Raw genomic sequence first — 16,251 nt, 5'->3', positions numbered from 1 at the left:
GGCATTTGAAGTTTATAATGTGAAATCACAGCATGTAAGTGAATGGCATCACAAAAACTAAAACTCATGTGGAGTTACTTACGAAGAGGAATTTTATTGGTGGCACTTAAAGCATTCAAATCCCTCGGACTTTCATTTTTCATTGTCACCACATGGAATCAGGACGTGTTGAACTGAGAATCCATGTAGCTTTGTTTAATCTGGGCCTGTGGCATATTTTTACTGCAATTCTTTTTCTAACAATGTTCTTCTTCAGGTTTAAATACTATTTTTATGTTTGTTTGTGTAGTTTCAGTTGTGACCCCATCATTTTATCTTGAATGATGTGTTGCATGTGTTAAATTTGGTGATAACTTGCACTTTTGTCAACACAATTATGAGGGGAGCATTGTGTAAATTATTCATTAGTCTCTTTCTCACATACTGATATAATTGTAAAATGAATAGAACTTTTCTATTTGGAGACATCAGGGAGATTTCACTGTATATTCAGTGATATTCAGTCGATAAAGTTCACTGCGAACACATTCGGCTGCCTGTTCCAATACATCATTTATTAACTGCGGTGCACTTATTAACATTACGCAGGAATGTGGCCTTGTGCTTCAAACTTTATATTTCTGTACTAAACATTTTCATGTTGTATGGTTTTAATGAAACTGTACGTAGAAGCGTATTACATTTAAATTGAGATGTAGAACAGGAGCTGCATATCCTTGATTACATTGGATATCGGAGTCAACTTCCTGTTGTTTGACGTCCTGAGGAGTCGTGGTGTCTGTCCGAGGGCTTTATCAAGTGAAGGTGAGCAGACCTGCCCTTCACAGATAACACTGAACCCTGACAGAGCCATAAACGGGCCTACTTTCATCTAGAAATGCAAATGGTTGTGCCTTTTGTGTGCGTTTCTGCTCTGCTCTCATTAATGGCTTATCTGCGGTCCCATACACTTCAGAGTGGGTATAAAACACCTTACTGAGCGGGCATTAGGACCCAGGGAGGTAGTCTCAGCCTCAGTCCTCATTATTGTTATTGTGGTGACATTTCCACACCCTGAAACGCAGCGATGAGCGAAACGAACTGTGATTGGTTGTTTGACATGTCAGTCAAACGGCCTCATGGGCGGGTCTTTGGTCAATGAAAGCTGCCATGAATTCCAGACCTTCGGCCGTCAGTCTGAAACTACGGAGGAGGCTGTGGCTGCACGTGCTATTAGTGTTTACTCTACCACATGCTGAATGCTTCTTTCACTTCATCAATTCTCCGTTTAAATGCAGTGATTCAAAACGGTGAATCCCATCACATAAAGACAGAACTTATACTGACGTGATCTAATCGATAGCACACCCTGTAGGGCTGTCAAGATGACTAAAAATTATTTTTTGAATTCTCTATTTAAATATTATAAAAATCTTAATTATATTCTAATTTAATGCATGATTTCAGTTAGGGGGAAAAAAGCTTTTGTCTTCTCTCCTGAGACCATGAGAGGGTGATCAAAATATTATGTACGTTTCTTCATAGCGTAATAAAATAACACGACTATCTTTAAAGAAAATGCATAATGTTTAAAATAATGTTTTAAAGCATATATAATAAAGTTGCTAAACAACACCATGCATGTATATCTGATCCACTTTTGATTCAAGGAGCAACGGTTTGATTTCAGAATAATGATACCTACCTGTGTAAGCATCAGAGTGTATGCACAGTTCAACTCAATTTTCTTTTTTTTTTTACATTTGACGATCTGTTGTTGACATACATTGAATCTTCAGGATTCAAAATATAACGTCTTTGCAATACTGCACTTTCTTTCACAGACATTGATGTCCAGTAATGTTGTCTCAGTAGACACCTCACTTGGTTCAGTTTCAGACGACACTGCATCTCACTGAGCATTATTCCAGTGTGAGACTGACGCCACTGGAGAGCGTGGAGAGATTTGCTTCTCCACCTGCCCGTGTGTGATTCTCTCATGCAGCGGTGACTGCACACAGACGCACAGTTTGTTCACATGAAGTGTCGGTCAGTTTCTTTGTGTTCGTCAGAGTCATTAAAGGAATTAACCTTGCTCAGAGCCCCACTGATTCTCTCTCGCTCTGGCATTTTCTCTGGTTCTCTGTCTTTTTAATTCATCCTTCCTGCTCTTTCACTTGGTGCTTTTTTTTGTCCATTCTGGAATGGAGTTTTTCAAGGTGACGTTGCCCCATAAAAGGCATATCTGAACTCCTGGAGCCATTCTCTGTTGCACTATTAATAGCTTATTTTGTCATTTCTAGTATTACATCCAGCGTTTTTAGACTGTATGATTTAGGTCTTGGCTAAGACTTTGCTCATGATATTACATGAGCAGGTTGAAAAGTCAACATCTGGAAATTTAGATATTTTAGGATTTTCACAGTTTCAACTTTTGAGAAGCTCTTTTTTTGTCACTTTAGAAATGAAAAGTGTTAATGTTTTTGCTTGGATGGAGTTTGTCTTTGTATATTGCATCTTATATATCATGTTTTATGGGGTCGTAAATGTATCACTGATTATTTTGTACCTACTTATGTGTAATGCTATGTTTTAATATGAGCATTTATTAAAACAGAAATGTGTATTTTAAGAATACGTTTTATAACGTGCTCCGAGCATTCAACACATCAAGTTGGCTTCAGCTCCGTGATGCGGGAAAGTTGAACTGAGCAGCTGGTTACTCGCGCAACACTGAACCGAGTTCTCCTTCAGGACGTTTGCGTCCTCCTGCACGTGAAAGAAAAAATACAAATCGCATTTTAAATAAACATAAGAAAAAGAGCGAAAAGTGAAAGAGCTCAATTCAGCAGCGCGGTGTTCTGGTGTTCAGGGAGCAAGCAGAGACGCGTCTCAAAGTCTTCTTGCTTTTGTACCGACAACAAATACATACTAAATATGTCGAAATAGCCGTCTTGGAAAGTGTGTTCGAAAAGGTCTGTAGTTATGTCTTCAGTGAAAGTAAAGAGTTGGAAAGAAATCGGATGTGTATCTTTATAATGGATGCATTTGTCTCTTAAAGTGACCGCGCCTAATTTACTAGCTCTGCTGTCAGTGTCTTTACTGTATGAAAATGAAAGTAAATCACTCACTGCTCTTGATTAAATTACTTTGTAGTTTTAACAAGAATTTATCCAAAGTCAATCCAAAAATCAGATAGAATAGATTATATTGTTTTACTAGTGACTAAAAAATACCAAAAAAAAAAAAAAAAAATTAGGGACCTGAGCATGTTTTGCTTAAGTGTTTCTTTCTTTAATTGCTAATGCAACCTTTTCACACCACAGACTGAACCAAATTAAGCATTGCATCAGACATTATCAAGATGAATTTGTTGTTCTGACACAGTTTAACCCTGAGTTATTGTCATATTATATTACCAATTTCTAAACTACAGCAAATAAACTGTGATATTGTAAGAAATGATGAAGGTGTCTGAATACATTTTGGTTTGATTGTGTATTTTATTTTACAGTGAAGACTATGCAGTGCTATTTTAAATGAACAAAAACAAACTTAAAAAAATGTAAACTTTGTGTAAATATCACAAATAAAGAAATATAATGAACATACAATACAAATATAATATAGGTGGTTGTCTATTTCAATAATACTGTACTTCATCTTGAAAGAATGTCATATGCATTGCATATCATTCAGGACGAATGATCTTTTTCAGAGAGCATGTATATTTTTCATTGAGAGCAGGCCTTATGTTTATTTTATAAATACCATTCCATAACAGACTGATGGAAACATTTAGTCAAGTCAACTAAGTTGACTTTGTTCTACTAAAAAAAAACTAGACTAAGACTAAAAGACTTAAGACTAGACTAAGACTAAAACTCTTATGATATTTAGTCGACTAAAACTAGACTAAGACTAAAACATTTCAGATGACTAAAATGTGACTAAAACTAAATGGTGTGTTATTCAAAAGACTAAGACTAAGACTAAATCCGAATTTGCTGACAAAATTAACACTGATATATATTAGAGGTGTTCCGATCACAATCGGGCGATCGTTAATGCGCATCTCGTCAGTAAAGCCGGTTCTCTAATCAGCGTTTAATTCCATCAGGTGCGTGATTTCACATAGAACAGCTGTTACTACACAGAGCCATTGTTAACTGAGAAGATGCGCCAATAAACGCTGAAAATTAACGTGATTTGCGCATCTTCTCAGTTAACAACGGCTCTGTGTAGTAACAGCTGCTCTATGTGAAATCACGCACCTGATGGAATTAAACGCTGATTAGAGAACCGGCTTTACTGACGAGATGCGTGTTAACGATCGGCCGATCGTGATCGGAGCAGCCCTACGTTGCATTTAAAAATAAAAATATTTTTTCTAAAAAAGGAAACTTAGCTGTTCATTTTAAGAGACTCAGGAGTCTTATTTTCTCTTGCATAATTAAGATTACACTTTAATTAAGCAAAAACACATTTTATCCAATTACTCGATTAATCGACGGAATTTTTGGTAAGAATACTCGATTACTGAAATATTCAATAGCTACAGCCCTAGTTGTTACAGTGAATCTGGTACATACTCGTTTTGATTATACGTGTTTTGATGTGTACTGCTTACACAAATTTAACAAATACATTCTTTATAAGCTTTCCACTGACAACAGTGATCTGTCGATGATGCTTGAGGCTTAGACTTTCATAATGATATATAGTTAGGATTGATGAATTTTGTCCAGTTTCATTTAATCCATTCGTAAACATTGACATCTGCAAACAAAGAGCGTTCAGGTGTGGGTTAACAGGTTTAGGTGGTCACACACCGGATGAGAAGCGCATCACGAGAGTCACTCAAGTGGCCTTAATTATGCAGAACTTTAAGGCTTGATATAATTTAAATGGTTGAATTATAATATATATATATATATATATATATATATATATATATATATATATATATATATATATATATATATATATATATTACCCCCTCACAGTTGTCACAAAAGGCGGAATTAGCTATATAGACTGAAACCTTTTTGCACCAGGCTGTAAACAATTTTTTTTCTGATGTAAAGGTGGGCATTTTAACATGGGAGTCTATTGGACTGACTCACTTTTGGAGCCAGATGAATTGCAGTTTTAGTCACTTGTGTGTTGGTTTAATGAGAGAGGTTTAATGCCACTTGATTAGAATCCATTCATATTTCAATAAATGTCAAATTTCGATTTTGGACAAGAACCATAGCAATGGATGGGACAAAGAAACCTGATATCATGTTCTGTAGGGTGTTTGTTTCTATGTTTTTCGGTTTCCCTACCTTTACATTTACCTCAGTTGTTGGATCTGACAGTTGAGGTTCTCTGTTTCCTGAGCAGGGTGAGAAACACAGCCTGGTTTCTGGAAAACCCCCAGGTGAAAAAGGGGGAACAGTTTAGTTATAAACAATGAGGACAACCACATCTTTTTCAGTTTTGTCTGTATTCTGAGACAGAGCTTGGTAAAGCTGTGCCGTGTGAACAGAACAGAGTGTGTCAGGTCTGACTGCACATGCACTGCTCGTGTGTGTGTGTGTGTTTTAATGTGGAGTTTTGGTTACTCACAGAGATGGTGATATCAGCAGCGTGTCATCTGAAGGGTTTGGATGTAATCTCTGTCTGACAGCAGCGCTGATCGCATCACTTTTGTGGTCTGTGTATGTACACACAGTTACACACAAGAGCTGTCAGTTGGGTCAGGTGTGATGGATAAATTCAGGCCTCCACTGTGCTTCTTTATTACATAACATCATGTCAACTATGACTAGCCTTTCTGTGGTATGGACAATGGCAACTTTGATATTTGCCTTGAAATTTACTTTAGTCGCTCTTACTATGGCTACAGGCATTAGTCACAGCAATAGCAAAAAATAAAAGGAAAAGATTCAAGCTAAAATTCTGAGTTAAATTACATTTAGAAATGATCTAATTATTACAATTATTGTTATTAAAAATTAAACCTATAATTGTACTGTATTAATGTAGTATAATAATAATAATAATAATAATAATGTTTTAGCATTTAATTTGGTTACCACAGATTTGTAATTGTTTGTAAAAGAAAAATAACTTTTTAATACTTGGATTAAAAACAAACATGATTTACTGAAACGATTAGCCTTGACTGATGCAGAAGTCTTGTCAGTGACATTCTGTGTAATCTGAATGTGATGAGAACAAAATATTTGCTCAGATATTGCCAGTAATATCAGCTGAATAAAGGGCATTGGGGTTTTTCTTCTGTTCTTAGTGTTTTGTGATTGGCTGCGATATTTCTAGTGAAGGTTATCGTTCTGTCCTCTGTTCTGGCTGCTCCTCTGTGCGACGCTCTGTGCATTTCAATAGATTTGCTTTACTAGGCTGTAATCGGCTGTTTCTAAAACCGGCTGTTTGTCAAGGCTGAGAAAGAAATGAATCCGCAGTTACACAACATTCTAGATCCAGAAAAGGGTTCCCTTCCTTCCCAGCCCTTTTTCACTTCCTGTTTAACTGTTTCCTCTTGTGTAAGATCATTGACTCACTACAGTAGGCATTATTCAGCAACAAGCATCTCATTACCTCATTACTTAAAATTATTATAATGAAAAGTGTTAGGTTTAGCTTGTGTTGTAGTATTTTTGTTAACACTTTACAGGCAAAAGGAGCCCCAACGAAGTATTGAGTGCTGTACATGCTCATACTTTCCATGTTCATACTTTTCAAAAAATCCTTTCTTTGTATTGGTATTATAATTAATTTGCTTTGCAACAATTTCATAGCGCATCACCGTATGACGGACATGCTGTGACTCACAGACTGTGAGGAAATTAGGGCTGCAACTAATGATTATTTTGATAATCGATTAATCCTACGATTATTTTTACGATTAATCGATTAATCTGTTTATGTACTTATATTTTAGTTTTTTCCATTTTTTTCCCCCAAGTAAATTATTTATAAAGGGTCTTTATCATTCAGCATATATTTTTAAGAAATGTTTACCATGTTGCATTGTCATATCCTCATCAAACATATACCTGGAGTTGTTTTATTATGCATTGTATTTTATTATTTACTGGGAAACAGCTTTATAGCTTATGCTGTGAAATTGTAAACAATCCTTCGAAAAAAGTGCCAATGGCATGAAATCTGAATGGAACTCACATTTTAAAGTAAAATCCATCAGAAGGTTGTCCAGAAAAAAAAATTGGACACATAAAAAACCTGCTGTGTGAAAAAGAGCAGTGAAAACATTTACCTCTCTCATTAAGTCATAATTAGGCTGAATGACTGAATTTTGAACTGGTAAACGACAAACTGATCACAGAACATGTTTGTAAAGCTTTAAATGTTAACTGTTAAAAAGCAATGTTATCAGCTTTTACGACTAAACATTTGCAAACAACACTGTACTGGAGAATCTGCACAAATAAAAGTATTAGGGAACGTTCACATATCGCGCCTAAAAATGCGTGGAAAATGCTAGGCGCGCCGCTTTCTCCTTTCAATGGCACAAAATGTTTTCAGTCATGAATTATAAAAATTTAGGTTTGTATCATGCACATTCAAGTATATCTTCAAAAACGTGAGTGGCAGTTAAGGGGTTAAAAATGTGTTTTGCAGATTTTCCGAGGTTGTCTATTTGCGTCTTTGCATTGACTTAACATTGAATTCACTCGTGCCAGACGCTCTATACATAAGACTTGGATAGTGTTTATCGTGCAGTAACTTTAGGCCTTATATACAGTTAGAGATTTGCAGTAATGGCTAGGTTTCCCTTTGTTTCTTTTTACCCAAGTGTAAATTGTTTGTCTTAATTTTGTACTTGAATTTTATTTTCAATATTTATTTTCTATGCATATCATATGGCCAGGCTGCAATCTATTGAGTTCAAATAAATACAACATCTTCTAAAATACTTATAGTGTTTTTATTCTTCAAACCTTTAATATAAACATCTTATATATTAAAGATGTTAAAGGACGTTATAGCATTATAGAACATAAAAAATAACGTCACAGTTACTTTGCTGAGTAACTAATTACTTCTTGTGGTAACTGAGTTACTAACTTACTTACATTTTGGGAGAAGTAATTTGTAACTGTAAATAATTACTTTTTTCAAGTAAGATGATCAACACTGCACTTCAGTACCACTTTATCAATTTTATGCACTAAAAAAAAAAAAAAAATGTGGATGCACTCTTGGCTCTTCCCGCAACAACGCGCTGAAACACGGAAACCAAACTGAAATAATTCATAACGTTTTATTATAATAGTGTTCTCATTATAATGTTTTATATATATGACAATTTCAGTCATAGTTATTTATGTTATAAGCTGCTGTTTGAGCTGCGTGCGCTGACCTAAAGATGATCACCAGCAAACTGATGCGCTCCATTAACCCTCATAGCTTAACCAAACAGATTCTGTGTGAGAAAAATCTGATTTATATGTATAAAATAAACACAATATTACAACTTACCATTGCACAAAAGACTGTAAATGCACAAGCGAACTTAACTGTGCTAGTCGTGTGAATCCGTTGTGGATGCACTCTTCTCTAAACAATGAGCTAAAACACAGGCGAACAAAGATTTCCTTACATTATTTTACAGTAGCTTGCCCTGCACATGTTGCAGTTCACTGTATTTTCCTTTTCGAAGTGTTTCCAATGATATTTCAAGCAATTAAAAACCATCATGGAGAACAGTGCGCATCTAAAGTATCTCTGCAAGAAATGATGCATTATTTATCGGCTCTAAGGTCTAAGATGTCCCGTAAGTGTAACTCTATACTGATATTAATCTTTGTTAACGTTAATTAATAATAATACAGCTGTTCATTGTTAGTCCACGTTAACCCATATCATGGAAAATATGATTAATAAATGCTTTAGATTGTTAGTTTATGTAACTAAGGTTAACAAATGGGACCGTATTATAATGTGTTACTATGATTATTATTATTAGTAAGCGTTTGCCACACGTTAGGGGAAACATGTAGCTCCGCCCCTAAACCAAACCTTTGGTTAAGTCAGTAGCTAGGTTTCAATCTCTCTGCTTTATGTGCATTTTGTAGTGTCGCATCAGAATCAAGTGATGGAAACACTGAATTTTTTATTAAACTGCCTGAATTCCCCAAAAAGTTTTTACACTCGCTTGAGGTGGTTTTTCACTTGTGCGAAAAAGGGTTAATGTGAATAATGGGAGATGGAAATGCATTTTGCTAATAAATTTTTCCAAGTGCTTCAAAAAAGTCATGTGAAGTTGTGTTATGGGACAGTAAATCCTGACTAACCAGCAGAACGATCATGTTCCACCGCATCTGAAATGTTGTTATGGTCATTTGCAAATGCCCGAGCAAAGTCTGTCATCAAAGTATTTCTGTATAATTGCATTCCAGAACTGTTAAACGACTGCGTTCCCAAACAGGCATCCATCTCCGAAAGCAATAACCGCATTCATTGTGTTTCGTCTGCTTGTTTTGATGTACAGGTAATTTATTATGTAGGAAAATTATTATATAGTTTCTCCTACTTTTCTTAGTGATGTGCAGTGCCACTTTATCAGGAAGTGATGAGTTTGTTCTCTTTGACTCGTTGGATGCAAATGTGGCTTGTTCGAAAATGTTTTGTGTGATAATCAAATCTTGTTAAATTTGCAAATTTTGGATTGAAATCAGCTAATGTTGTGGTGTCTGGCTGGGCAAGATCTTGACACAAAGCAAGCAGGGTTTCAATACAGATCCACATTGTTATTTTTTTTTATTTTTTTTTTTTTATTTAGAAATTTGTCTTATTTATAGTTGTCTCTAATCAGCACTGTCTGATTAATAGTAAGTTTTCAGTATTTCAGGCTTTATGGAATGTTTTTTTCCGAACATTACATAAGCTTTCAGTGACGCCCAAAAATGCTTTTTCCGGCTTTCCGGAGTTTTCATTCATAAGACGTCTGACATGGAGCAGAGCCACGTGTTGTTCTGTGGAAGGAGAGCTTTTCAGAGAGCGTCTCTTTGCCGTCTATCTCTGTCTGTCTAAAAGCTCTTTTGTCTTCCTCTCCAGGTTCCTTTTGCAGGAATTAATAAGTGTTTTCCGATCCTGGAGAGATGATTTAAATAGGTTCTCTCTGTGTGTGCTCTGTGAGCCACGTGACTGAGGCTCAACTTAATGCTCTTCTGCTGCACAAATGGCCTCATTAACACACACACAGAGACACAACAGACTGAGAGAGGCTCCTCTGAGTCCTTCACACACTCTACTCACTTCATTTGTTCACTTTTGGTTATTTGTTCTTTCGTTCACTCAAACTGTTCACACGAACATAGTTTACTCATTCAGTCAGTCAGTCATTCTCTTACTGTTGTATTCACTTACTCATTTGTTTACTTCATGGGCATTTTTATGTGTGTTTTGAGATTTAATTGAACTGAATTTTTCTGTTTAACTGGGTTTCTGCGTTCTCACTGTTATACGCTCAGGGGTGCTTTTACGCATCTCCTGAATGAGTCCAGAAGGTAGGGCTGTCACTTTTGTGAACATAAGACATAAGTGTTCATTGAATCGATTGTAAAATCGATTTACCATGTCTAAAAAAAAAGACGTTTCCTTTTTCAACGTCAAATAATGGACGAACTTAAAGAGAGTGCTGGAAACACACAAGTCAGCAATAGTTCTTATTTATTGGCATGAAGTTTCGTGTAGAATAACAAACCGCAACAGGAGTGCAACATTCTCGAAAAAAATATATGTGCAGAGGGGACGGCTGCCATAACAAAAGAAAAACATCACTGCAGGCTTCATTTATGATTTAGGCAATTCAAAAATCTCCAAGATTATTTTAAATAATGATTGAATCCATTTCAAACAACTGTTCAAAAAAATTAAACTTTAAATTGACTTTTTTTAAATCTTTTTTTTATTGAACGTAACCGACACAATTACAAATTTATTGGACAGGAAAACAAGTCGATCAACATTTTCGGGGTCCAGAGCAGAGCGTTTTTTATTCACTATATGTCCAGTTGTTGAGAAGACAAGCTCCAACTTAACATTGAAATAATTTGCGCCAGACGCTCTATTCGCGTTTGGTGTGAACGCTGCATAAGAGGTCGCTTTCGACGTCACTGTGTCTTATAGGCGCGTACAATTGCTGGTATTTTCTGTCTAGCTTTCGCAACGCATACTGAACTTTCGGCATTCTTTGTTTTCTTTTTCTGCTTGTTTGTGAGTTTTGTTACATCTATATTTTTTAATTGTTTAATTCTTTTAAAATTAATAGTGTACATATTTGGTTAAAATCGATTCCCTATTTTAATTTTCGAAACTTTTTTTGCTTGGTCAGATCGATTGTGCAGTCGATTTTCGAACTAAAAGTGACAGCCCTACCAGAAGGTGCCGATCAAAAACACATGCGAGGAAGACACAGAAATGAGCGATCTCGTATGTATGCACATGCATTTGAAAAACTATCTGATCATCGACAATAAACAGCATATCGATGAAAGCTGCCAAATGTTACAGAGTGAAATGTTGATCCAAGAAGTGGCAAAGTTTCTTAATTTTTGTTAAAATGTTGCTTTTTTTATTTATATAAAACTAGAACCTACATTCAAGTGTTGATTAAATATGAAGGAATGCTTGAAGCTAGAATAAAACTGATTTCTGTTTAAAAGTAGAGGATCTGTTCTATATTTTGATGTATTGCATGTTCAGATATTCCTAAAACAAAATATTCTGGGGCCATTGATTTTTTTTGTGTGAAAATCATCAAAAATGGTTGCTTCAAACCATGGACATGAAAAACAACCGCAGATTTTGCAACACTGGTTCAGGTGGAGCGGCAGTTACTACACAGAGCCATAGTCCACCGACAAGCTACACAAAATCACTTTCAAAATCAACAAAGAATCTCCTGTGATGATAAAATCGATTCTGTGTAGATTGTCAGTGAATTACGGCTCTGTGTAGTAAATGCCAACCAGTGTTGCCAAGTCTGAGGTTGTTTTTCATGTCCGCGGTTTGAAGCAACCCCAACACCAGTAGCGTGATATTTAACCCCTCAAATGTGAATTTTACCAAGGCAACCCTGCCAAAAAACTTATATTTTAACCCCGGGAAGCAATTTATATCGGGGAAGCTCCTATGGAGTCGGATTCATTCAGTCATTGAATGAATTTAGTTTTCTTTTTCTGGTTAAGTCTCCTCATGTGACTCTGCTGTCTCTCACACCTACTTTCTCTTTCATTGGCTCTTATTTCTCCCACACACCGCACACAGACACAGCAAAAAGAGTAAAGGCTGTTCACACTGTCACCCAGATGCAGTGGCAAAGTAACAGGAAGTCTGTCTTGACGTCATGCAGCTTCAGTCGTCATCCGGTGTGATATTATAAACATGGGGCCCTAAAAACTACATTTTTACAAGTAAATTGTGTAGAATTTATGATTTCTGTCAATTTGAATACATTTTTGATTACTAAAATTAATTTCAACCATTAGAATAAAACCCCAATTTTAAAACAAGAAAAAAATTAATTTGTGCAGATCATGCAGATCAGAAACGTATCGGGGCATCACCATGAGGGGTGACAGAAAGCACGGAGAGAGTAATGTCAGCAGAGAGGAGACTTCAGTGATGGGTAGTGGCAGAAATCTGTGGAGTGGTGTTTTTCATCATGTGACGGAGCTTTGCCCGCGGCCTGCAGTCGATCTGACCTAAATAACCAAGAGCAGAGGAAAGCTGCTGAACTTGAGCTACATGTAGGATTCTCTCTCTCTCTCTATCTCTCTCTCTCTCTCTCTCTCTCTCTCTCTTCCTCTTCCTCTTCCTCTGTGCTGCTTTCTTCTGTGTTTCTCACAGTTTCTGTCCTCTGACAGTAAATCAACTCATTGGCACAGGTCTCACCGTTTGATCACACGTACACACACACACACACACACACACACACACACACACACACACACACACATCTCTTCTGCTTATTAAAATGTTTTTCTTCATATTCTCCTGTAGCTCTGTATTTTCACACTGGGAAAGAGGAGCTGCTGCTTACAAAGTCACGGTTTATATACAATACCATTCAACAGAGAGGTCTCTTCTGCTCACCAACACTGCATTTATTTAATAAAAAAATTCAGTAAATATTGGCAAATAATATTTACATTTAAAGTAAGTGTTTTCTATTTTAAAAAGGTAATTTATTTAAAGGTAACGTATTGCTGTGATGCGCAGCTGTATTTTCAGCATCATTCCTCCAGTCTTCAGTGTCACATGATCTTCAGAAATCAGAATAAGATGATGATTTACTGCCCAAGAAACAGTTGATCAGTTTTTGCTGCCCTGTATTTTTGAAGAAAATATCTTTGAGAACTGAGAGGTTGAAGCATTTGTAACTTATAATAAACACATCACATCAATATAATGCAATCTTGCTGAATAGAATAATTATAAAAATCCTATTAATCAAATATGGCATACATATATCTGTATAGCTGTATTTGGTTAAGAGTTGCAAACCTGTGTGTGTGCGCATGCATGTGTGCGCGTGTGTGTGTGTGTGTGGTGTGTGTGTGTTATTTCTATCACTCACACTTCACACACAAGCTGAGCTCTGTACTCACTTCTCATGCTAATGTGCTATTGTGTTTTCCAAGCTGTTTGTCACTGTCTGCGTGTGTATGGTGTATCTCTCCTGTCTCATTCAAATGAGCGTCACGTTATTCTGTTGAAATCTGAGCTTCCTGTTTCAGTGCTGCTCTCTTTGAAACTGTGAGCGTGTCTCACTGCAGCCGCTCGGATGTGACTCGGCACTCTGCGCTCGCAGCTTGTTCACTTTTGTGTTGGCGAGAGAGAATTATCGTGTGTGTGTGTGTGTGTGTGAGATATAAATAGACAGAGAAATGTTACAACTACAATGAACACTTCTAGTATTCATCTCAGAAGAACAGCGACTTCTGCACTAAGCATATTTTAATTATCACCATTGGCCAGTTATTTTATTTATTTATTTGTTTGTTGACCATGCAACTTTTATTTTGACAGCGCCAAGGACGCCATTCCCTGAATCCATGCAGATCCTCTGCATCTGAAGCTTGTGTAAAGACGCATACTGTTTGTGTGTTTTGTGACCATCCATCGATCCAATCGTTATCTTTGATTTGAAACTGTACTGTGTTTTAACCAGATGCATGCATTCTCATATTCACTGGATGTGCTGTATACTTGGTCTTTATATGAGAAAATATGATTCCCAGTTACTACTTATTGTGTGCTTAAACTGGTGATTACTTCCTTTTTAATTCATGTTTTTATACCTTTCTTTATTTGTGAAAAACACTATTATAGGATAACAAAATCGAGACGTTTCTTAAAGGGATAGTTCACCCAAAAATGAACATTTAGTCATCATTTATAACCTCATGTTGTTCCAAACCAATGTGAATTTCTTTCAGCGGTTGAACACACACACTCACACACACACACACACACACACACACACACACACAGTGTGTTCATCCCATAGGTGTAATGGTTTTTATACTGTACAAACTGTATATTCTATGGCCCTACACCTAACCCTAACCCTCACAGAAAACATTGTGCACTTTCTCAAAAAAAACTAATAATGGGTTATGTCCTCATAAGTCGCCCTCTCCTTGTAATACCTGTGTCATACCAGAGACTATTTATGCTTTTTTGAGAGAGACATGTCACTTCCTCAATCCTCAATACAACTAAATAAGGAAAACCCTTAACGGCAAAGATGGCGGTTGTGTGCACATGTCCCGCCCCTCCCGCTGGGAAGCCAATCATCTGCTTTTAACAGTCAAGCCGGGAAACATTTAAGCTTATCTTGTATTGTATAGCAATATTATGGAACTGAATGGCTACCATCAACTGTTTGGTTACCAACACTCTACAAAATCATTCAGTTTTGGAACAACTTGAGGATGATTAAAAAATATATATTTTGTTGAACTGTCCCTTTAAGTATTCATTTATTTCACTTTTTTTTTCTTCCTGTTGAATAATTCTCAAATGATTTATTTCTAATTTAGTGAATATTATTTTCAAATAAAGGTAAACTTAATTGCAGCATGTGTTACTTATTATCTTTCAATAGTAAGGTTTATATCACCGTTCTCTCCAAAATATCAGCATTGGCCATCGAAAAGACCCTTATTGGTTGAGCACAATCCAGTACCAAGCAGAAACTAAAGTTGTAGGGTAACAGTGCCAGTGTTTCTGTATGAGTAGTAATCACTCGATGTGGTGTCACAGAAGGAGCCGCTGGTATTGAGGTGTTTATATTTGAGGTGGTATTGTATTGGTGTTGGGGTCTGTCTGAAATGACTCTCTCTCTGTCTGTCTGCAGGAGGAGGCTGAGCGATGAATAAGCTACGGCAGAGTTTCCGGAGAAAGAAAGACGTTTATGTGCCAGAGTCCAGCCGGCCGCACCAGTGGCAGACAGACGAGGAGGCCGTACGCGGGGCCAAATGCAGCTTCGCCGTCAAGGTATGGGACACATGCACACCTGTGCTGAAGCAGCTGTCAATCATTCTCATGCTGTTCATGCTGGAGATCTCTAGAGCCCTGAGGGACTGCTGGAGCGCCGGTGTGCCCCGTCTCTGACACTGATCACGCCATGCTAGAACCTCAGAGTGTGTGTGTGTGTGTGTGTGTGTGTGTGTGTGTGTGTGTGCGTGTGTGTGCGTGTGTGTGCGTGTGTGTGCGTGTGTGTGTGTGTGTGTGTGTGTGTGAGACCCATTTTTGGAATTAAATTAAGCAGGAAATTTGAATTTGATGTTGTCTTTCAAAAGTTATTAAACTAGGAATGGGTAAAGATGGTTGTTTAGCAAGTTTATTATATCTTTTTTTTTTTTGTTGTTGATTTTTGGAGTTGCAAGGAGATGCAAATCTTAAATAATTGATATGCAACTTGAGAGCGTTTTTTGTTTTGTTGGCCGTTCACAGCCGTGTGATTGGCTGTGATCTTTAGAGGTGCTGCTCGGCCCGCGCCGTCCTTAACCTGCTTCTGATGCATCTCTAATTTGCCACATTTACCCACAATCCCACAGAGACGGAGCAGCCTGAATCCAAAGACTGCTGTTCATTCTGGCCATCAGTGCTCCTCTTCTCCTGTAGAGTTTCTTACTCGCCTCTGTGCTTTCAGTCCGCTCTTTCATATCATAGCGTAAGGTCACGGTAAATTGGTGGCCTGTGCTGGGTTGGTGTCTTTATGTGTGT

At 37.0% G+C, this 16,251-nt stretch overlaps 1 protein-coding gene across 4 annotated transcripts in view; it reads left to right on the top strand.

The window, feature by feature from the left end:
* LOC113060387 (protein numb homolog) overlaps positions 1–16,251 on the top strand; it is a 44,320-nt gene that overhangs the window by 10,154 nt on the left and 17,915 nt on the right. For all 4 annotated transcript variants that reach the window (XM_026229264.1, XM_026229262.1, XM_026229263.1 and 1 more), the window contains exon 2: positions 15,380–15,519. In XM_026229264.1, the coding sequence (XP_026085049.1) occupies positions 15,394–15,519 (126 nt within the window). In that variant the 5' untranslated portion in view covers positions 15,380–15,393. The remainder of the gene's footprint in view (positions 1–15,379; positions 15,520–16,251) is intronic.

Source organism: Carassius auratus, chromosome 42 (genome assembly GCF_003368295.1).
Source record: "Carassius auratus strain Wakin chromosome 42, ASM336829v1, whole genome shotgun sequence".
NCBI classification, from domain to species: Eukaryota; Metazoa; Chordata; class Actinopteri; order Cypriniformes; family Cyprinidae; genus Carassius; species Carassius auratus.
The sequence above is the reverse complement of the archived record's forward strand: the minus strand, read 5'-3'. Positions and strand labels throughout refer to the sequence as shown.